The sequence below is a fragment of the Salvelinus sp. IW2-2015 genome, linkage group LG14 (assembly GCF_002910315.2).
Source record: "Salvelinus sp. IW2-2015 linkage group LG14, ASM291031v2, whole genome shotgun sequence".
Classification (NCBI taxonomy): Eukaryota; Metazoa; Chordata; class Actinopteri; order Salmoniformes; family Salmonidae; genus Salvelinus; species Salvelinus sp. IW2-2015.
This window is the reverse complement of record NC_036854.1, coordinates 32,587,486-32,612,307: the sequence shown is the minus strand read 5'-3', so window position 1 is coordinate 32,612,307 and position 24,822 is coordinate 32,587,486. Positions and strand designations below refer to the sequence as shown.

The window sequence follows — 24,822 nt, the reverse complement described above, 5'->3', positions numbered from 1 at the left end:
TTTTGTACACCAGTATTTCTACTTGCACATCCTCATCTGCACATCTATCACTCTAAAACTAGATGACAATATCCAAATAATGCTTGACTTGGTATAGGTACCCCCTGTATATTGCCTCATGATTTTTATTATGTGTTACTTTTATATATTTGCTTTACCTTTATTTAACTAGCCTAGTCAGTTAAGAACAAATTCTTATTTACAATGACTGCCTATACCGGCCAAATCCGAACGACCCTGGGCTAATTGTGCACCSCCCTATGGGACTCCCAATCACGTCCGGTTGTGATACAGCCCGGAATCGAACCAGGGTCTGTAGTGATGCCTCTAACACTGAGACGCAGTGCCTTAGGCAGCTGCGACACTCGGGAACCCATTTCCCATATTACATTTTTTACTTTAGTTTATTTAGTTAATATTTTCTTAATTCTGTCTTAAAACGGCATTGTTGGTTAAGAGCTTGTAAGTAAGCCTTTCATGGTAAGGTCTACTATACCTGTTGTATTCGGCGCATGTGAAAAATACAATTTGATTTGATCTATAGTGGTGAAGACAGTAGTACAACTGACAACTTTACCAGGACATGGACTTGCTAATGTCAAGGTCTTTCTAAAAGCCTCATCTCTGATGAAGCAAGCTACATGATAGTGTTTGCCTAGCTAGCTACATGCCAAATGAATAGGTACGTTCACGTATCTGAAATGACATGATTATTGATGTTTACTGACCATATGAAGCAGTTACTTGCTGTATAGATGATAGAGCTAAATGTGTTTTGCAAGAAATAATGTGGACACCTGCTCGTCGAACATCTCTTTCCAAAATCATGGGCATTAATATGGAGTTGGTCCTCCCTTTGCTGCTAGAACAACCTCCAATTCTCTGGGAAGGCTTTCCACCAGATGTTGGAACATTGCTGTGGGAACTTGCTTCCTTTCAGCCACAACAGCAATAGTGAGGTCGGGCACTGATGTTGGGCGGTTAGGCCTGGCTCGCAGTCAGCGTTCCAATTCATCCCAAAGGTGTTTAATGGGGTTGAGGTCAGGCCCATTAAACACGTTCCTCCACACRGATCTTGACAAACCATTTCTGTATGACCTCGCTTTGTGCACATGTAACGGATGTGAAATGGCTAGCTAGTTAGCGGTGGTGCGCGCTAATAGCCTTTCAATCGGTGACGTCACTTGCTCTGAGACCTTGAAGTAGTGGTTCCCCTTGCTCTGCAAGGGCCACGGCTTTTGTGGAGCGATGGGTAACGATGCTTCGTGGGTGACTGTTGTTGATGTGTGCAGAAGGTCCCTGGTTCGCACCCGGGTCGGGGCGAGGGGACAGACTAAAGTTATACTGTTACACACATGGGGCATTGTCATGCTGAAACAGGAAAGGGCCTTCCCCCAAACTGTTGTCACAAAGTTGGAAGCACAGAATTGTGTAGAATGTCATTGTATGCTGTTGCATTAAGATTTCCCGTCACCCCCGCACCTCTCTGATTCAGGAGAGTTGGGTTAAATGCGGAAGACACATTTCAGTTGAAGGCATTCAGTTGTACAACTGACTAGATATCCCCCTTTCCCTTTCTGTGAGCTTGTGTGGCCTACCACTTTGAGACTGAGCCGTTGTTGCTCCTAGACATTTCCACTTCACAATAACAGCACTTACAGTTGACATGGGCAGCTCTAGCAGGGCAGAAATTTGCCTTACTGACTTGTTGGAAAGGTGGCATCCTATGATGGTGTCACATTGAAAGTAACAGAGCTCTTCAGTAAGGCCATTCTACTGCCTATTGTTTGTCTATGGAAATTGCATGGCTGTGCTCGATTTTATACACCTGTTGTGGCTGAAATAGCCGAATCAACTAAATTGAAGGGGTGTCCACATACTTTTGTATTTATAGTGTACGTTCCATCCATGTTTAGTCTTCGCTGTGACCTCCTGGTGAACCCAGAGAGGATCCTCCTCTCAGCCCTATTTACCCAAGCCTGGCTCGCCCCCTCATAAACACACACAACAGGCAGCACACATCCCATTAATGAGACAAAATAAGCATTGGCTAACCACAGAACCTTGTTAGAGGCCAACAGCCTGTGTGTCAATAGTTGATGGGATTACTCAGATCAAGGAGGCTCCATATCAGCGTTTCCCAAACTAGGGGCTTGGTTCATAAAACCGGGTTACGTCAGTAACCTCCCGTGGCCGCTAGAGGTGGTTGTAATAAACAGAGGTTTCTGTTTTCTTCCTACAAATGTGTCTCTATCTTTTGAACAGTTTAAGCTACAAAATATTATGACCCCATCACTAAGAGATAAGACTCTCAGGTACACGTATGTCTGTTTCCCTCTACAATGTCCACAAGCCACACAGGACTCATTAGAACAGAGTGGACAAGACCAGGCACTAAACCCAACTGAGGGAAAAAAGAACATCACTAGCTAGGTTTCCATCCAATTGCGACAGATTTATGCAAATTTCTAAAATCTACATAATAACAATATGCACATTTTCCCACCAGAGATGTTTCCATCAAATTTACTTGTTGTGAATAAACATCTGTGTGTGATGACGTAGTGGACATAAAAATACATTTTGCAGTTAAATTCCCATGTACCGAATACAAGTTAAAAGTGTTCCATCCATCATTTTAACTGTGCTAATGGCAGAAAATCGAACATGGCGGAGACTCACACTTGAGCCTTTTACTTTCAGTTTTGGTCCACTAGCTTCAAAAAGTTGTAAAAAGCTGTGGTGCTGCCAGCGATGGTTTGGGTCTCACTGTGTGTCCCTTACAGATGGTTAATCATAGCCTACAATATTCAGTGCATGTTTTCTCATATAAACTGAAACTGAGCAAACAGTGCACCAACCAGGAAATGACCGAACGATTTCTACATTGCCCGCTTGACCCGATTTCCACTAGATAGCATAGCCACAAAGTCAGATGCCGGTCCGGCGGGATAAATCAATAGGGGAATATCACAGCCAATCACAACACTTACGGGTAAGTAATACTGTGAAAGACTATCATTCCACTATTACTGCAGATATATTATGGACATTTTCTGAAATTACAAAGCAAAAATTATATACAAAAATCCTGTGTAGCACCTTTAACCATCTGTAAGGGACACACAGTGAGACCCAAACCATCGCTGGCAGCACCGCAGCCGCATTGTGAATTCACATGGAATTGTATTACTTTTTCGAACGTAATGCCAATAAAAATGGCAGTTTAAACGTTAAGAAAATGTTTCTGTTTGTCACATCCCTACTCACAACACACCTATCCCAGACATATAGGTGATTCTTACCTCCGTTATCGGTCCTCTTGAGGGCGCCGTCTTTGTGGGGGCAAAGCTCACATCTCTGCAGAGAGAGAAACAGGAGGGAGGGAGACATGGGCAATTAGCAAAACTCTTTATCATGCAGATATATACTATAGTATAGGCTCTGCATCTGTCCTCTTGCTCCTAGACCTTAGTGCTGCTTTTGATACCATCGATCACACATTCTTTTGGAGAGATTGGAAACCCAAATTGGTCTACACGGACAAGTTCTGGCCTGGTTTAGATCTTATCTGTCGGAAAGATATCAGTTTGTCTCTGTGAATGGTTTGTCCTCTGACAAATCAACTGTAAATTTCGGTGTTCCTCAAGGTTCCATTTTAGGACCACTATTGCTTTCACTATATATTTTACCTCTCGGGGATGTCAATCGAAAACATAAATGTTAACTTTCACTGCTATGCGGATGACACACAGCTGTACATTTCAATGAAACATGGTGAAGCCCCAAAATTGCCCTCGCTGGAAGCCTGTGTTTCAGTCATAAGGAAGTGGATGGCTGCAAACTTTCTACTTTTAAACTCGGACAAAACAGAGATGCTTGTTCTAGGTCCCAAGAAACAAAGAGATCTTCTGTTGAATCTGACAATTAATCTTGATGGTTGTACAGTCGTCTCAAATAAAACTGTGAAGGACCTCGACGTTACTCTGGACCCTGATCTCCTTTTCAAGGACAGCTTTTTTCCATTTACATAACATTGCAAAAATCAGAAATTTTCTGTCCAAAAATTATGCAGAAAACGTAGTCCATGCTTTTGTTACTTCTAGGTTAGACTACTGCAATGCTCTACTTTCCGGCTACACGGATACAGCACTAAATAAACTTCAGTTAGTGCTAAATACGGCTGCTAGAATCCTGACTAGAACCAAAAAATTGGATCATATTACTCCAGTGCTAGCCTCGCTACACTGGCTTCCTGTTAAGGCAAGGGCTGATTTCAAGGTTTTACTGCTAACCTACAAAGCATTACATGGGCTTGCTCCTACCTATCTTTCTGATTTGGTCCTGCCGTACATACCTACACGTACGCTACGGTCACAAGACGCAGGCCTCCTAATTGTCCCTAGAATTTCTAAGCAAACAGCTGGAGGCAGGGCTTTCTCTTATAGAGCTCTATTTTTATGGAATGGTCTGCCTACCCATGTGAGAGATGTAGACTCGGTCTCAACCTTAAAGTCTTTATTGAAGACTCATCTCTTCAGTAGGTCCTATGATTGAGTGTAGTCTGGCCCAGGAGTGTGAAGGTGAGCGGAAAGGCACTGGAGCAACAAACCGCCCTTGCTGTCTATGCCTGTCCGGTTCCCCTCTCTCCACTGGGATTCTCTGCCTCTTATCCCTCTAGTGGTGTGGGGCTGTGCTTTGGCAAAGTGGGTGGGGTTATATCCTGCCTGTTTGGCCCTGTCTGGGGGTATCATCGGATGGGGCCACAGTGTCTCCTGACCCCTCCTGTCTCAGCCTCCAGTATTTATGCTGCAGTAGGTTATGTGTCGGGGGGCTAGAGTCAGTCTGTTATATCTGGAGTATTTCTCCTGTCTTATCTGGTGTCCTGTGTGAATTTCAGTATGCTCTCTCTAATTCTCTCTTTCTCTCGGAGGACCTGAGCCCTAGGACCATGCCTCAGGACTATCTGGCATGATGACTCCTTGTTGTCCCCAGTCCACCTGGCCGTGCTGCTGCTCCAGTTTCAACTGTTCTGCCTGCGGCTATGGAACCCTGACCTGTTCACTGTGATTATTATTTGACCATGCTGGTCATTTATGAACATTTGAACATCTTGGCCATGTTCTGTTATAATCTCCACCCGGCACAGCCAGAAGAGGACTGGCCACCCCTCATAGCCTGGTTCCTCTCTAGGTTTCTTCCTAGGTTTTGGCCTTTCTAGGGAGTTTTTCCAAGCCACCGTGCTTCAACACCTGCATTGCTTGCTGTTTGGGGTTTAGGCTGGGTTTCTGTACAGCACTGATATATCAGCTGATGTAAGAAGGGCTATATCAATACATTTGATTTAGATACACTTGCAAGCATGTACCCTAATCTCTTTCTAACACACACTTTTGGGTAATCAGTGATCCAACACTTATCAAATAAGTGTAAGTGGGTTCCACCCCATAGCATAGGAAGGGAGGGCCTAGTTGGCTTCAAGCCTCAGCTTTTCCTACAGTACAAACATACTGCTGCCCAAGACTGCTTCCCTTTCCTGTGTGTCTGTGTCCGTGTGCGTGTGTTTTTATCTCTCCAGTCGTGACAATTTCACACCCGTTACTCCACCCCTCCCACAGGATGCATGCCATCCCTCAACATCCCTGCCAGTTTTCATCCACAAAATATCATAAGAGACTATGACACCACTGTTTAACCATTTCTACAGCCAGGATGAGAAATACTCTGGGGTGTTTGTTAGGCATGTCTGTTGCTTCCACGGACATGACCGACTCTGTCACTGTAATATTAACCAATGTTCTACTTGTTTTTTTTGGATTGGTTAATACAAGCACCACATGGTAGTCTTTACTGCCAGGTAGTAGAGCTGGGCGATATGGACAAACATCCATATCACCATATATCACCATAAATTGCCTGAATTAATGTGATAACAAATAGCATAAGTTTAAGTTCATAATATGTTTAAGTTCAAACCTCACATATCTCTAGTATAGGCTACTTACTGCAATGAACGACATATGCAAAATGCCTGCGATAAGTGATCAGTATGGTCGGTAACAATCGTTTTTGGTTTACTGCCCCAGCTTTACCAGGTAGTTGCCAATTGTGTTGAATTCTTTGAAGTGCCAGAGAGTACCTATTTATACCACATCATTTCCTATAAAGTACCAGCTTAATACTAGTGGAAGCTCTATCATAAAATACAGTGCTGAGAATGCATTGTTGATATTCTATTGATCAGACTCACCACTCTGGCTGCTCTCTCCTGAGATTCACACTTCCTGCAGAACCAGGGTCCAGTGGGCACCTGCACGATGCCATAGCACGCTGCAGAGAGAACACAGTTATTAACCACAATATCCTCTCTCACACTAGGGCTGCAAAATATGGGCAAAATAAAATGTACGCAATTTTTTTTAACCAAATATTGTCATTTAGAGTAGAGGTCGACCGATTAATCGGAATGGCCGATTAATTAGGGTCGGTTTCAAGTTTTCATAACAATCGGAAATCTGTATATATATTTTTTTACACCTTTATTTAACTAGGCAAGTCAGTTAAGAACACATTCTTATTTTCAATGACGGCCTAGGAACGGTGGGTTAACTGCCTTGTTCAGAAGCAGAACGACAGATTTTTACCTTGTCCGCTCAGGGATTCAATCTTGCAACCTTATGGTTAACTAGTCCAACGCTCTAACCACCTGCCTCACGAGTAGCCAGCCTGTTACACGAATGCAGTAAGAAGCCAAGGTAAGTTGCTAGCTAGCATTAAACTTATCTTATAAAAAACAATCAATCAATCATAATCACTAGTTATAACTACACATGGTTGATGATATTACTAGTTTATCTAGCGTGTCCTGCGTTGCATATAATCGATGCAGTGCGCATTCGCGAAAAAGGACTGCCGTTGCTCCAACGTGTACCTAACCATAAACATCAATGCCTTTCTTAAAATCAATACACAGAAGTATATATTTTTAAACCTGCATATTTAGCTAAAAGAAATCCAGGTTAGCAGGCAATATTAACCAGGTGAAATTGTGTCACTTCTCTTGCGTTCATTGCACGCAGAGTCAGGGTATATGCAACAGTTTGGGCCGCCTGGCTCATTGCGAACTAATTTGCCAGAATTTTACATAACTATGACATAACATTGAAGGTTGTGCAATGTAACAGGAATATTTAGACTTATGGATGCCACCCGTTGGATAAAATACGTAACGGTTCCGTATTTCACTGAAATAATAAACGTCTTGTTTGAGATGATAGTTTCCGGATTCGACCATATTAATGACCTAAGGCTCGTATTTCTGTGTGTTATTATGTTATAATTAAGTCTATGATTTGATAGAGCAGTCTGACTGAGCGATGGTAGGCACCAGCAGGCTCGTAAGCATTCATTCAAACAGCACTTTCGTGCGTTTGGCCAGCAGCTCTTCACAATGTTTCAAGCATTGCGCTGTTTGACTTCAAGCCTATCAACTCCCGAGATTAGGCTGGTGTAACCGATGTGAAATGGCTAGCTAGTTAGCAGGGTGCGCGCTAATAGCGTTTCAAACGTCACTCGCTCTGATACTTGGAGTAGTTGTTCCCTTGCTCTGCATGGGTAACGCTGCTTCGAGGGTGGCTGTTGTCGTTGTGTTCCTGGTTCCAGCCCAGGTAGGAGCGAGGAGAGGGATGGAAGCTATACTGTTACACTGGCAATACTAAAGTGCCTATAAGAACATCCAATAGTCAAAGGTATATGTAATACAAAACGTATAGGGAGAAATAGTCCTATAATTCCTATAATAACTACAACCTAGAACTTCATACCTGGGAATATTGAAGACTCATGTTAAAAGGAACCACCAGCTTTCAGATGTTCTCATGTTCTGAGCAAGGAACTTAAACGTTAGCTTTCTTACATGGCACATATTGCACTTTTACTTTCTTCTCCAACACTTTGTTTTTGCATTATTTAAACCAAATTGAACATGTTTCATTATTTATTTGAGGCTAAATTTATTTTATTGATGTATTATATTAAGTTAAAATAAGTGTTCATTCAGTATTGTTGTAATTGTCATTATTACAAATACATTATATATATATATATATATATATAAAAATCATCCGATTAATCGGTATGGGCATTTTTTTGGTCCTCCAATAATCGGTATCGGTATTAAAAATCATAATCGGTCGACCTCTAATTTAAAGCATTTATTTGCAGAAAATGACAACTGGTCAAAATAACAAAAAAAMATGCATTGTTGTCAGATCTCGAATAATGCAAAAAAAATAAGTTCATATTGATTTTTAAACAACACAATATGAATGTTTTAACTTAGGAAGAGTTCAGAAATCAATATTTGGTGGAATAACCCTAATTTTCAATCACAGGTTTCATGCGTCTTTGCATGCTTTCCACCAGACTATCACATTGATGTTGGGTYACTTTATGCCACTATGGCGCAAAAATTCAAGCAGCTCGGCTTTGTTTGATCGCTTGTGACCACCTATAATTGATTTAGTGTTGTTTACACTGTTCCAAACAGGCAGAAAAATGATACTGTAAAGTAAAAGCACCTGTTTGTCACATATGCACGCAGCTCTTGCTCACATATCCTCCTTTTTCTTGATCTCCTTATTATGATGATCATCGTTATAATAATAAGTAATGTTGTTATCATTAGTAGCCTTGTATTACTTGTAGGCCTAAGAGCACATCCTGTTAAGTCTTATACTCTAACTTACTTGGGCCTATATTTCAATATGTATCAATGATTAATTTGTTCATGACATCAAACTGCATACGAGACATTCATGCTTTGAAATGCAACCAAGCATTTGTTTTAAAATTAAATAACAAAGAGAGCATTGAATAATTTCATGAGGCAATAAACCGCAAATGAATGCATGCATGCAACTATTTTTGGTCAGCTGTAATAAAGGCTTCATATACATTTTTTGTTGTTGTTAGATCAGACTCTCTGGTACACTTATTTATTTAGTGTTGTTTACACTCTTCCAAAAGGTCAGAAAAAGTTATAATATTGTAATTTAACAGCAACAGTTAGGCACACATAATACTCACACAACGCTTGCTCCTATAACTTCCTTTTTCTTGATCTCCAGTAGTTTCCACAACTAAGTCAAATGTCTTCCACGATCTGACTTCCCCTTTCCCTCCTGAGCAACCAGTAAACATCTGCCCAGTTCGAGTTTCTTTTTCACATCCTCTGCATCCATTTTGCTGTCACGTGTTACTGTGTTTGGAGCTTGTTATAACCAATTTATTGATGTGATTATGATAGGCTATAGGTCAAGCCCTATTGGTCACATGCATGGTATGCTTACATGTTTCACATAAAGAGAGCAAGGGTTGAGGGAGTAGGGAATGTTTTCCCTAAACAAATGAGGGACTCCAGTAACAGAACTGTTCAGTCAGAAAGAAGTAACAAACTAAATGGCTGAAATGGTGTTGCAGCTTCAGCACCAATAAACACTGTGTGAGCAATAAACACTTGCTGTGCAGGGGTGGATTTTTGCAGCAGTAGGGAATAGAGCGAGATAACGTGTGCTAGTCACACAGGGACTCGCTGCATTTTTTTTTTAAAATAAAGTGTGACCATCAGGCTAATTCTCGAGTCATGTGTGTCTTAATTATTTAATCAAACAATGTGCTTAAAGTATCTGACAAGCTCAGTGCATATGTCGTTTATTTTATTCAAACACATAGGGTGTGTGTCTATATATGGAAAAARAAGTTAAAACATTTCGACCAATCGATTYGTCGAAAGAACAGGACGACTCTCAGGTCGACCAAGATTTTTTTTGTCGGGGACAGCTCTAATCAACAGAAATAATCCACTGATAATAAAAAGGGTAGCGTTGTCTATTGTTGTAGACAGAGGGGTCAGTGAATTGTACAACCGTGTCACAATGTGTTGGTTAGCTACAGATTACATTTAGACTCCCGAGTGGCACAGCAGTGTAAGGCACTGTATTTCATTGCAAGAGGCGTCACTACAGTCCCCGGTCCTAATCCAGGCTGTATCACACCCCGTCGTGATTGGGAGTCCCATAGGGCGGCGCACAATTGGCCTAGCATCGTCCAGGTTTGGCTGTCATTGTAAATAAGAATTTGTTCTTAACTGACTTGCCTAGTTAAATAAAGGTTAAATTAAAAATATCAATAATTTTGACCCAATTAATTCACATTTAAAACGAATGGGTGGGTGTGTATTTAATAACAAGAGTCTAAAGCATGTACAAATAGGTGTGTTAGTTGTATGGGTATGAGGCCAGATATTCAATTCACCAGAATTATGACAACTAAGAAACGAAGCATGACAATGATCACGACTTTCTCTCTCACAAAGCAAAAATCACCAGTATTGACTGGATACCAGAGTCAGTAAGCCTAGTTCTGATTGTGACTTTGTCAACAGAATCTGAGTACCACTGACATTGTTGTTTGGATCTGTGAAAACATCTGTCTTGTTTGGGTTTAGTGTGTTGCAGACAATCTTAAGCTAGCTACACAGCCTGGTTCCTTCTGTATAACAACTTAGCTAGTTCCCTAACCGCGTGGCACTATTGTTTACAAAACTTATCTCGCAATATATTGGGCAAATATGATTTAGTAGTTGGCTATCATCACGGATATAGTGTGGTAATGTGTATCAGTGGGTAAGACCTTGTAGCCAACATGTTTGCTAAATTCTACAAATTGTATAGCCATGATAACATTACAGCCAATGTTGACAACTGCAGAAATGTTGGTTACTTTAGACAACTCCATACCTACTAGACAGGAAGGCTAGCTAGGTAGCGTAGGTATGGAGTTGGCTAAAGTAACAAATGTCTGTAGTGGTCAAGATAGGCTGTAATGTTTTCTTGGCTATACAACTCGTAGAAATTAAATAACATGTTAGCTACTTTACCTTAACCAATGATTAACATTACCACACTATACGCGCGCACAACTGTCGATTGAATAGAACTAACGTTAGCTAACTAACAATATAACCTTGGCTATTGGCTAGCTGAATAGTTCGCTAGCTAACTCATAGCAAAAATAGCTAGAGTAGGGCAGGATTCATTACGGAAATCGTTTAAAAACCAAACCGAAACAAACATAGAAAACGACCATTCCTACTGGACAAACGCAGGTAGAACACTCCCCGTTTCGTTCCGTTTSCTTCCATTTTTGAGATTATTTTGCAACAGAATCAACGTAATGAATACACCCCAGCTAACGTTGATAGCTAGCCAGCTTCATTGCAGACGATCAACCGCGATAGCTAGCCTTAGCTAGTAACGTTAGTTATCGGATGTTAGTCAAGCAAATTTCATGTTACATGCATTTGACTTTATTCGGTGTTTACCTTGATGGACTGCAACATTGCAGCCGTGACCGTCACAGTAGACGAGAGGGTTTTCTGCCCAGCCTCTCTCGTCTGAGCACACGCAGCAACCTCCAATCATCTCCTTCATATTATTTGCCAAAAATTCGTTGTCCGCTGCCAGGCACAGCTCGCCGGAGACCATCTACGGAGAAAGTGAACATGCGAAGACAACAAAGATGAGCCTAAACCTTTGCAGAAGATCCTCATCTACCCACTGTGACAACGCTTTTGGTCTCACTTGGCCGAAATGTCATGTTTTAGTCGTGTTTACAATCCGTTTCGACACCGTATTTTTTCCACTTCAGCGAAGGCTACACACAGCGCGAGCGAGAAGAAGCGGCCGGTCGGAAAGTGGAAGTGCGTAATCACGAATGGCCAGTGACAGCGCAGGAAGGGTGGATGTGATTGGCTCAAAGAGTGTTGCCAGTTTGCGTGGCGCCATTTTGACTCCACATGGCCTTTTAAAACGAATGTGTTTGCTTTGGAAACTTTTGTAACACTAGCTACTGCCATGCGTGGTTTTTACAAATGGTGAATTGCGATTGGCAGCATTGTATCCACCAAATACCAACATGAGGTATTTAAAAATATGCATTATGCATACCTTATCATAACAAAAACACGTATGACGATTTCTCCATTGTTTGTAGGCTATTGTTGTAATTTAAGATTTTTTAAAATAGCATAAAGATGTAGCCAAGGCCTATAGTTTAAAACCATGTTTAGAAAACCTAGACATACTTTTGCTCTCAAAGAATATAATGTAATTCATTGAGCACTAAGACACTGTAGGTCAACTTCTATTTGCATATGAATGTTTCATGGTGAATTGCATGATGCATGCATGGTCCAGGTTTTTTGTTGGTTGCAAACACTATTAGCCTATACACATCTGACAGTCTGCCCACTGCCTTTACATTAGGCCTGAATAAAACATAAGTGTTTGTTTGTGTCACTGTCATTGCCTTTCCAATTCGGCCTATATATCATCCCCGTGTGTGTGTGCGTGCGTGTGTGCGTGCGTGTGTGTGTGTTGCAAAATGGATTAAGGAATAGGCACCGTGAGGGAGAAATGTYTGTGGAATTACTCGGGGGTTAGAATGAGTGGGGTAATTGTATACAGTCAAATCTGCTCTCAAACATTACTGCTTGATTCTTAAATTAGAGAAAAACATGGAAGGCCTACATAAACCATGAATGGAGCTGAAATAATATGTTTACATGTGTATTTTTGTCTTTAACTCTTGGAAGACTCTATAGTCAAATTATGAGCTAAAATAATCCCAAATAATCTATTAACTGTTTTTTAACAGAACTGGGCATGTCAAATCAATATACAGTATATATATTTTTTTTAAAATTTTAATTAAATGTTCAACTGAATAAATTACTTCCACTTTACTACACACATGAAATGCAAAAGCACACTTTTTAAACAAAATTGCATTACACTTTTGTTTTAAACGTTGTAATGACATAATCTTGGTTGAATCAATCAGAGAAACTGCACTGTGCATGGATATATTATGCTTGCATCACCGTCCGCGAGCCCTCAGAAGTCTCCCGCTCCCTCCCGGTTTGGTTTCCAGAGAAACGTAATGACTTGCCAATAATGCGGGAGAGCACACGAGCGTCTTCCGTGTAATATGGAGAGCGAGAGGTCCCCGGGAGTGGMCTCCCTATTGTTGGCTTTAATTTCAAATTGCTCAAATGCTCCAGTCCACACTGGGCTCCGCACAAAACGGGGAAAGGGGAAGAGGGGAGAAAAAGGAAAAAAAGTGAATTGTGTGTGGCAGGGGAAAACCTATTAGAGTTGGCGAGAACAAAGGAAGGCGAGGGGGGCAGCTGTCGGAGGGTTGGAGGCTACTGAAACACTGAAATAGCAAATTATTTTTACAACTTGCACTTGATTAAGTCTAAGTCTTCCCGTACATGTGCTCTCTTCGTGCTCAGAGAGAAGAGGGTCCATGCATTGGTGAGAGGAAATTACTTCTGCGCTGCTTCCTATTACAATTCAGTGCCCCTATAACAGGTTTACTAATGGAAACTATATAGCGAGGTTATCTATTGGCTTAATTTTAATGACGCACACTGCTGGCACAGSGGTCAGTGTCAAATATATATGCTGTTTTGTAGAAAACTATAATATAGCCAACACATATAACATATAGGCCTATAACAAACATATGCCTATTCTGTTATTGGGTCTATGTTTGTTATTGGCCTATATGCGATTTTGCACTAAATAGTAGGCTAACCTTGCATGCACACATGAAATTAAGATTTGTAATTTCTTAGGCCTATAGGTTAATACATGGCACAACATAGCAGTTAATTTTGGTCATGAGCCTATATACAGTTCAAGAACTTCAGTAGCCTATATTTAATTAAACCGTGAAAATCCTCAATATTTTAAATTCCAAACTTGGAAGTAGGCTATAATTTTTTACAAGTATTTTAAAATGTATTTGATAAAATAGCCTACTGAACTGTAATGTATTTTTGTATCAACATCACATTTTACCATGTAAAATGTTTTTGGGAGTTCCACACCTCATGTGACTTGTTATTGTTTGTTGTGGTTAGTGTTTGAGACATGGGGGTGAGCTTCATGTTTAACCCTGACATGACAGATTTTATCTCCACTGATGTAGTACACTGTAACTGTTAAAGAGAGACATTTGGAAAGAGAGACATTTCTACATCTGACCAACTTTCCCAAATATGTTTTCTGTCATGCAGTGCAATGCTTCTTATGACTCGGATCCAAATTCATCCAAAGGCTGAAAAACTATTGTGGTTGATATCTTGGATTTGCTCTCAGATGTTATATATTTCAAGGTAAGGTTTTGCACATGTTTAGAATATAATTTATGATGTATTGTATTTGTCAGGGTCTCGGTAACATAGCAGAAACAGTTCTGCTGACTCCAAACTTCTGCCCCTGTGAAATGCAACCCTTTTAAAACGAGAAAAACCAAAAACGAATTTACCCCATTCACATTTCCAAAACAATGTATTAAAAAAAGAATGTTCTCTTTTTTTACACACCATATCATTATATATTGTCTTTGTCTTTACACAACGCTTTTGAATCGCTTGTCACGTTCCATTAACTGTAGGCTACGTCTATAGGCCTATGCTCAATGATTGGGCAAATGGTTGAAAAGACTAAGAAATGTTCAATGTTGTGTGAATGAAATTGTGAAATGAGTAAATAATAAATATGTCTGGTAGGCAACTTTCAACGTTCATTTTAATCGGTTGGGCAGCGTTTCAAAGCCAAGATGGGTCTTCCTCAGTTTACCCTCTAGTCCAGCATCTGGGTGTTTTTATGAATGTGCATACCATCCCACTAAAGATATTTGGAAAACACCATCTACTATCTAACACCATCTACCATTTATTGTATTAAATATGGCCTCCTCAGCACCTCCCAGTTTGTTGGCTACCACTTCAGACAAATGATGGCCAACGGTATCTGGCAGTCAGTCCTCTGTTCAGTTGAGAGACTGCTTATTAACACGGGCAGAGACCATAGGCTACATTAAACCAACATGACACTGTATGACTGTCCTGTTCCATACGACACTCATGGTGATGGCGGTTGTCTTGCATGCAGCCTGGAGGCCTAAGGGCCGTTGGGATTAAGTGGGAAAATTGCAGAGTAAAGACCTATATATAGAAGGCATGATGGTGGAATACGAAGGAACAGTTTTTCAAAACAAATTGTGTAATCTCTGAACTCTAAAAAATAAAATACATCGCATAGGCTACCTGTATAATTATMAAAATTTATATGAAATATATAACAACCAACATAAATAAATACATTTTTGTCTAAATMTCGACCAAAAAAWTAGCCTATTTATTTTACCTTCTGTCGTATGTTAAATGTCTTACAATTATTTCCCATGCAGGCAACATTTTAAATCTTTCACACTTGACTGTTCATGTCGGAAATCCTCTCCAGTTCAGAACTAGAACAAAACTGTGAATGGGACATCGGGTCTATGGGGAGACTGAACCAGATAACGTGGAGGGTAAACCAGGTTGGGGGGTGAGAAACTATAGGTGTAAAAGATTGGTTAAGACCAGCCTTCATCAAACCAAATTCAGACAGCCAAATCGGCCTTGTTGTGTATGATGAACATTGACGCTCGATCAACACCTTTAATAATTGATGTTCAGATCATGGATGGAGGGGTAATGATAAAACTCTCTTTCCTCACTCACTTCACTCACACAACACAACACACACAACACACACACACACAACACACACACACACACACACACACACAAACACACACACACACACACAACACACACACCACACAAACCTTGTTCGTTAACAAAAAGGCCACTAAATAAATTGGATCTTATTTGTGTATCGATTGTTAGGCTGCAATATTAACATCATATGAAGCTGTGGCGTATGGCTTTTCTGACAGAGATAAGTGGAAAACGTATGGTCAACTTATTACAAAGCTTTTATAAATGCATCATTTTCTTTTTTACTCGAGTACCTTCTATTTTGATCTATTGTTTGCATTATTGTTCGCCTCGCTCCATAGGTGGCTGTTGTTCATATATGAGTAGCTTGTTGACAAATATATGATTTATCAAAATGGTTTTATACTGTCTGCACTCATTTTTTTAAATAATTAAACAACACAATAATTATGCAACGACACACAACACGCATACACACCAACTCAAGTTCTAGTTCTATATCGCACGGACCTGAGGATAAGCTGACGCATGGCATGGCTTCAGTGCCTCATTCAGTCATCTGTCTGTTGGTTCTAACAATAAGCCAAACGTATAATTACACGGTATGTAATATGAGTAATTAGCGAGCTGGGCCAGAGAGTCTTCACAGCCCTGTGTAGTCTGAGATATATGGCATGTTGATACTCCTGGAAGGCAACTGTTAGCCAGCTTTTAGTTAGCCTCTGCTTGGTGATCAAACCAAAATCAAATCAAATGTTATTTGTCACATGATTCCTAAACAATAGGTGTAGACTAACAGTGAAATGCTTACTACAATATGCATTACGATGACCATCTATCTCCCTCTCTCTCTTTCTTCTCTGTCTCCTCAATTCAATTCAATTCATGGGGCTTTATTGGAATGGGAAACATATGTTAACATTGCTAAAGCAAGTGAAGTAAATAATATACAAAAGTGAAATAAACAATTAAAATGAACAGTAAACATTACACTCACAGAAGTTCCAAAAGAATAAAGACATTACAAATGTAATAGTATGTATATATACCGTGTTGTAACGATGTGCAAATGGTTAAAGTACAAAATGGAAAATACATAAACATTAATATGGGTTGTATTTACAATGGTGTTTGTTCTTCACTGGTTGCCCTTTTCTTGTGGCAACAGGTCACAAATCTTGCTGCTGTGACGGCACACTGTGGTATTTCACCCAGTAGATATGYGAGTTTATCAAAATTGGGTTTGTTTTCGAATTCTTTGTGGATCTGTGTAATCTGAGGGAAATATGTGTCTCTAATATGGTCATACATTTGGTAGGAGGTTAGGAAGAGCAGCTCAGTTCCCACCTCATTTTGTTGGCAGTGTGCACATAGCCTGTCTTCTCTTGAGAGCCAGGTCTGCCTACGGCAGCCTTTCTCAATAGCAAGGCTATGCTCACTGAGTCTGTACATAGTCAAAGCTTTCCTTAAGTTTGGGTCAGTCACAGTGGTCAGGTATTCTYCCACTGTGTACTCTGTTTAGGGCCAAATAGCATTCTAGTTTGCTCAGTTTTTTTATTAATTCTTTCCAATGTGTCAAGTAATTATCTTTTTTTTCTTCTCATGATTTGGTTGGGTCTAATTGTGTTGCTGTTCTGGGGCTCTGTGGGGTCTGTTTGTGTTTGTGAACAGAGCCCCAGGACCAGCTTGCTTAGGGGACTCTTCTCCAGGTTCATCTCTCTGTAGGTGATGGCTTTGTTATGGAAGGTTTGGGGGATCGCTTCCTTTTAGGTAGTTGTAGAATTTAACGTCTCTTTTCTGGATTTTGATCATTAGCGGGTATCGGCCTAATTCTGCTCTGAATGCATTATTTGGTGTTTTACATTGTAGACTGAGGATATTTTTGTTGAATTCTGTATGCAGAGTCTCAATTTGGTGTTTGTCCCATTTTGTGAATTCTTGGTTGGTAAGCAGACCCCAGACCTCACAACCATAAAGGGCAATGGGTTCTATAACTGATTCAAGTATTTTTAGCCAGATCCTAATTGGTATGTCGAATTCGATGTTCCTTTTGATGGCATAGAAGGCCCTTCTTGCCTTGTCTCTCAGATCGTTCACAGCTTTGTGGAAGTTACCTGTGATGCTGATGTTTATACCAAGGTTTTTGTGTGCTATAGGGCAACATTGTCTAGATGTAATTTGCATTTGTGGTCCTGGCGGCTGGACCTTTTTTGGAACACCATTATTTTGGTCTTACTGAGATTTACTGTCAGGGCCCAGGTCTGGCAGAATCTGTGCAGAATATATAGGTGCTGCTGTAGGCCATCTTTGGTTGGTGACAGAAGCACCAGATCATCAGCAAACAGTAGACATTTGACTTCAGATTCTAGTAGGGTGAGGCCGGATGCTGCACACTGTTCTACTGCCATCGCCAATTCGTTGATATTTTACATTTACATTTTAGTCATTTAGCAGACGCTCTTATCCAGAGCGACTTACAGTAGAGTGCATACATTTTATTAAATTTTTACATACTGAGACAAGGATATCCCTACCGGCCAAGAGCAGACGCTCTTATCCAGAGCGACTTACAGTAGAGTGTATACATTTTATAACATTTATTTTTTATTTTTTATTTTTTTCAACATATAAATGTTGAAGAGYGTGGGGCTTACGCTGCACCCCTGTCTCACTCCACGGCCCTATGGGAAAAAATGTGTGTGTTTTTTGCCTATTTTAACTGCACACTTGTTGTTTGTGTACATGGATTTTATAATGTCAACACCACTTTCCATCAATTTGTAAAGCAGACCCTCATACCAAATTGAGTCAACGTTTTTTTTTTTACTCAACAAAGCATGACAAGACTTTGCCTTTGTTTGGGTTTGTTTGTCAATTAGGGTGTGCAGGGTGAATACGTGGTCTGGCGTACGATCATTTGGTAAAAAGCCTATTTGATATTTGCTCAGTACATTATTTTCACTGAGGAAATGTACAAGTCTGCTGTTAATGATAATGCACAGGATTTTCCCAAGGTTGCTGTTGACGCATATCCCACGGTAGTTATTGGGGTCAAATTTGTCTCCACTTTTGTGGATTGGGGTGATCAGTCCTTGGTTCCAAATATTGGAGAAGATGCCAGAGCTAAGGATGATGTTAAAGAGTTAGTTGGGTTGGAGGGGTTTTATTTTGTCCAGGAGTTCATTCAAGGCAATTAGAGAATCCAGTGGGTTCTGGTAGTCTTTAATAGTTGATTCGAAAATTTGTATTTGATCATGTATATGTTTTTGCTGTTTGTTCTTTGTTATTGAGCCAACAAGATTGGAGAAGTGATTTACCTATACATCTCCATTTTGGATAGATAATTATTTGTGTTGTTTGTTTAGTGTTTTCCAAATTTCCCAGAAGTGGTTAGAGTCTATGGATTATTCAATTACATTGAGCTGATTTCTGACGTGCTGTTCCTTCTTTTTCTGTAGTGTATTTTTGTGTTGTTTTAGGGATTCACCATAGTGAAGGTGTAGACTCAGGTTTTCTGGGTCTCTGTGTTTTTGGTTGGACAGGTTTCTCAATTTCTTTTTTAGGTTTTTGCATTCTTCATCAAACCATTTGTCATTGTTGTTCATTTTCTTCCGTTTCCTATTTGAATTTTTTTGATTTAATAGGGAAGCTGAGAGGTCAAATATACTGTTAAGATTTTATACTGCCAAGTTTACACCTTCACTAGTACAATGGAATGTTTTGTCCAGGAAGTTGTCTAAAAGGGATTGAATGTGTTGTTGCCTAATTGTTTTTTGGTAGGTTTCCACACTACATTCCTTCCATCTATAGCATTTCTTAATATTACTCAGTTCCTTTGGCTTTGATGCCTCATGATTGAGCATTGCTCTGTTCAAGTAGACTGTGATTTTGCTGTAATCTGATAGGGGTGTCAGTGGAATGACTGTGAATGCTCTGAGAGACTCTGGGTTGAGGTCAGTGATAAAGTAGTCAACAGTACTACAGCCAAGAGATGAGCTATAGGTGTACCTACCATAAGAGTCCCCTCGAAGCCTACCATTGACTATGTACATACCCAGCGTGCGCCATAGCTGCAGGAGTTGTGACCTGTTTTTGGTTTGTTATGTTGTCATAGTTTTGCCTAGGGGGGCATATGGGGTAGGGAATGCTGTCTCTCTCTCTCAATTCAATTCAAYGGGCTTTATTGGCATGGGAAACATATGTTAACATTGCCAAAGCAAGTGAAGTAGATAATATACAAAAGTGAAATAAACAATAAAATGAACAGTAAACATTACACTCACTCTCTCTCTCAGCTAAGGAAGTACCTAAGAGAGAAGAGAGCTGCATTTTCCTTTCTTTTCCGGAGGGAGGGGAGAGGAGACCGTGGGACAGTGGGGGAGGGCCATAACACTCCATGAATGAGATTGGGTGCATTTGCTCTTACACCCTCCACAACTGTTAAATTTATGAATCTGGATTACCAGAATGGTCTAACAAGTAGCCTTGCTATCTCCATATTTAGCTTTTTTATACTTTTTCTCAAATCATAGTTGACATATAGCTACAGTAGGCRACAGTAGGACTATTTGCATTGTAGGACTATTTACATTGACCCCCCCCCATTTTTAGCTGCTGCTACTCTCTGTTTATTATCTGTGCATAGCCACTTTACCTCTACCTACATGTACATATTATGTAAATGACCTTGACTAACCTGTACCACCGCACATTGACTCTGTACTGGTACCCCCTGTACATAGCCTGGTTACTGTTATTTTATTGTTGCTCTTTAATTATTTATTATTGCAGTTTTTTTTACTTCAGTTTAATTTAGTAGATACTTTCTTAACACATATTTTTCTTAAGACTGAATTGTTGGTTAAGGGCTTGTAAGTAAACATTTCACTGTAAGGTCTACTACACCTGTTGTATTCGGCGCATGTGACACATACAATTTGATTTGATTTGAAAATAAACACTACCAGGCCGGTCCTGCCACTCTGCAGCCGGCATCGGTGTGTCTCAGCTTCGTCGGAGTGGAAYGGGGACGTCCCTATACAACCTCAGGCCTGGAGGGTTAGTTAATGGGTTGCACAATAGAGCTATACACCATCCATAGGCTACACACAGCATATTTCCTAATTCTAAGATCCATTGGCGTCCTTATGAATTATTTATTGGTACGTTGATAGGTAACACATCGCTAGACTACAGGCTATATCCCTGTCCATAAAATAGACAGTGTTCATTTATTGTGCTGTGATTTGTGATATGTTTTAGATTTGAAAGAATGTTGAAATTTGACAGACGAATAGCCTATTGCACACGAATATTGTTGGTCATCAAAAATTGATGCACCAATTCTTTGATTGAAATGTTGTTGTTTTTAATTGAGGATTAATGTAGTACAATTATTATTCAAAAATGTTGATGAAATAATCATGCTGAAATTAAAACTATGTTACCCCCTCCACTGTCAATGAAATAAAGTAGCTTGTAATGTAGGCTATATTAAATGATTGTATAGAACTAGGCCTATATTAAATTACATTTCACATCAATTAAATTATTGATTTAAATAAAAGCAGCCTATAATAAATAGCATGACGGGGCTATTAAGCTGGTAGAGATTGTATAGTGGTAAATTAATTGAGCTATGAAGTAAAGACTAAGTTGCAAGCTACATGTTGAGCTTCCCCTAAAAACATGAGAAAGTAAAATGCATGACATGCACGCGAAATGATGTGTAATATACACGAAAAATCATTTTGTGTGGTGTGTGTGTGAAATAAGCCTCCGTCCAAAACATGTGGCATTCACGAAAGGTCAAGGGAATGGGTCGTGTGCTTAGATCTGACAATAAATCACATTCTCCACATCTACTGGAGCAGTGGTGATGCGTCAGACACTACTGTGGCAACATCCTGCATACCTATTGGACATAGGCCTACATCCTCTCCTCCCTGGTTCCCCCCCCCCCCCCCCCCCAGCCACAACACGCTCACACTTCGGGCTCAGATTGCATGTAAAATCGCATTCTTCCAAGATCGCATCCGACCAAGATAATTTATTTGTTTTGGCATGGCTCTTGAATTTGTGCCGTAAAAAGCCTATCTACAAGTGCCTCGACCAAGTGTATCCATAAAACTCAATGCAAAACAATTTACTTGTGGCAGGGTGGGGAAAGGGACACGTTTAATAAAATGCACACTATGAGTTGGATGTTAGAGAAGCAAGTTGGTTTCAAGGGTTAAGGTTTTGGGATTTCAGAGTTTGGGTAGAGTGAAGCACTTTCAGAGCAACGGGTTTTCTTTCTACCAGCATTGCTTTTTAAGAAATCAACCGAAACACGAACGGGAGTTATTCAGCTATTTAATCACGGTTGACAGATATCCGTTTTGTGGTGTGGTTTTCCCACATGGGAAACACGCGCACTCACATACACCTAATATAATAGCTACACCACAGGTTTTAAAGTCGTGTGCCTCAACATTTCCACGTGGGCATATTTTGTTAAAATAACTGCATTTACTTTCGTAATGGGAGGCCGATTCATGTTGTTTAATGCTCAAATATTCTACTGGCTGTTCGGCACATAGGCCTGTATTTTTTTCTTCGTATTCACTTCACAAGTCTCTCAAATAGACTATACCTGCGTGCAACCACATCCTGTAGGCTATAAAGGCCAAGAAAAGGCTTTAGAAGTGTAAACGAGAGGGAAACATTACTCTTGTTCTTTGTTCTTTGTTCTGCATCGTTTTCCGAGAAAAGCGCGGACGTGTGTGAGTGCGTGCGCATGTGTGTGTGAATGACTAAGTGTGTGTGTGTGTCCTCTTACCTTCCACTCGCTCTAATCCGCCAATCTCCTCCATCTGCGCAGCCATGTCTTCGCCAAAAGCACACGTGCACATTACAACAAACATATCTATCCGCCCGAGTGATGAATGTGCGCCCCGGGAAAGGCAGGAGGCTAGTCTGACAGTCGGGTCTCTGGTCGCGGTATTCCCCCGGTATTATCGAGCTTCCATGCAGCTCGCTGATGTCGCTGATGTGCAGCACGCTGATGTGCCGCTCTGGGGCGTGAGTCATCTGCAGTCCACCGGCCTGACCGGCTGAGCTCAGAGGGAGAGAAGAGAAGAGAGGGACCGAGGGGGCTCCTCTCACAATGGGCCGGAGAAACGCAGGCAACAGTAGCCACAACTTCTGAATAGCCTGTAGCAGCTGATGGGAATATCGATGTTAAATAGGCTACAGAACTGCAACACAAAACGAAAGAGCAGCCCAAACGTTTAGCCTATATAAGCAAACAAAGTGTAATGGGTAAACAAATGCGTGGTTAAAAAATMTCGACCTTAAAACGCTATCCAGAGCAAGAAAATACCGAGCTGCAATAGGGAGGTTCATATAGAGCGCAGGGGAATAGCACGTACCATGAACAAATACTCAATATACATTTTTGGGTTTCAAATAAAATATATATATTTTTTTGTATTTTGATTCATTCTTTAAGGCTGTATAAAAAAAGATGCGCTGTAGGCTTCCCCATACCCTGAAATTACACAAATGAAATTCACAGTAGGCCTAATGTACCTTGTTAAACACAATAATGATTCGAGGGTCTTTAGCCTACAATATCAGTGAAATTAGGCTATGGGTTGTAGACTATTGGTTTGGTAACGTGTTAAATAAAAAACATTCAGTCTACATTGTCACATTTTTTAATTGCCCTTTGGGTTGATCCGATGGGGCACATGCGTCTTTTCTGCATCATCACATCATTTAAATATCTGTAGCACGACAAAAAAATACCTTATTTTTACGCGTTATTGATTAGTTCAGGGAACGTCAATTTAAGAAATTCTTGGAGAATGGATCGATGAGTAGGGGCCTACAAATCATCGTGTCAATTTCTGCATAATTTTTGATAGCCCTATACATGATTCCCCCTGACCCTGTGAACGTGTCACTTTACGTAATTATTATTGTTTTATTCATAACAGGATCGTTAACCTATGACAGCAAACATTTGTGTTATAAGGGCTAAAAACGTTCAGTGTCCAATCAGACTAGATTTATTCTGTTGGCCTGTAAACTCCGTGATTTGCTATGCCGACATTCCCTCAACCCGACAACAGACAGGCCTTATATTTCTGTCTGTCTGCTAACTTCTTCAGGGCGAGAGACTTCAGACAATATTCCGAACAGAACAGTGATGACATCTGTATAAAGTATTGATGAAACTATGAACGTTGTTATGTCTGCAAGGCGAGATCAAACCATATGTTTTATCTGCAGCGTAGCCATAGTGCGGGTAAATGCATAGAACGTCCATCCAAACATTCTCCAGCCCGGCTATCTTTGGCTCTCTGTGGCCGGGCAGAGCTGGAGAGGTCGAGCCGTAATCCCCACGGATCAGGCCTCAGGGTGGAGCTCAGCTAACAGAGGACCCTTCTCCTTTGTCCATCCGAAGGCAAAACAATTATCCACACACACCTCAAAAGCTATAGAATACTTTATGCATGATAACTCGGTTCACTGAAGATGGTACAATTGGGAAAAGTCATGATGTGGGCTGGGTTGGGTTAAAGTTGTCAAAGTTGTCCCCACCACACACACACACACACACACACACACACACACACACACACACACACACACACACACACACACACACACACACACACACANACACACACACACACACACACACACACACACACACACACACACACACACACACACAGGCAACGAGGTGAAAGACCAAGTATCTCATGCATATTGTGCCTTCCTCCTTGCCTACTTAGTACATATACTTACCACGTATATACGCTACACACACAATTCAGGTGGAACCGAAAACCTCCTAATGACGGTGCGTACAGTTCAGCATCGATAGTAATATCAGGCCATTTGGTCTCCCGACTCTGCGGCCTGCTGACACCGCTCAGCTCTCGATCTCAGCAGGGAGGCCGGCAGGCTACAGGCCGGGATGTGCTTCCACTTGTACCTGGCCCTGGATCACAGGCTGCTAAGTAAACACACGTAAATGAATGTGCAATAGTGGTTTAGAAGCGCCTAAAGACTTGATGATAATATATGGCCCATAGAACCGGCTGTGTAGGACTGAAGCTGAGTAATACAAAAAATGAGTCAGGAAGTTGTGTATTTCTTTCTGTGGAGGTGAGACTGGAGTTCTTATG

General features: G+C 40.7%; 1 protein-coding gene across 1 annotated transcript in view; it reads right to left on the bottom strand.

Moving 5' to 3' along the window:
* mllt10 (MLLT10 histone lysine methyltransferase DOT1L cofactor) overlaps positions 1–11,937 on the bottom strand; it is a 72,452-nt gene extending 60,515 nt beyond the window's left edge. The window contains 3 exon segments of the mRNA XM_070446659.1: positions 3,306–3,360; positions 6,251–6,330; positions 11,384–11,937. Of these exon segments, the coding sequence (XP_070302760.1) occupies positions 3,306–3,360; positions 6,251–6,330; positions 11,384–11,546 (298 nt within the window). The 5' untranslated portion in view covers positions 11,547–11,937.
* Between the last annotated feature and the right edge of the window lie 12,885 nt (positions 11,938–24,822).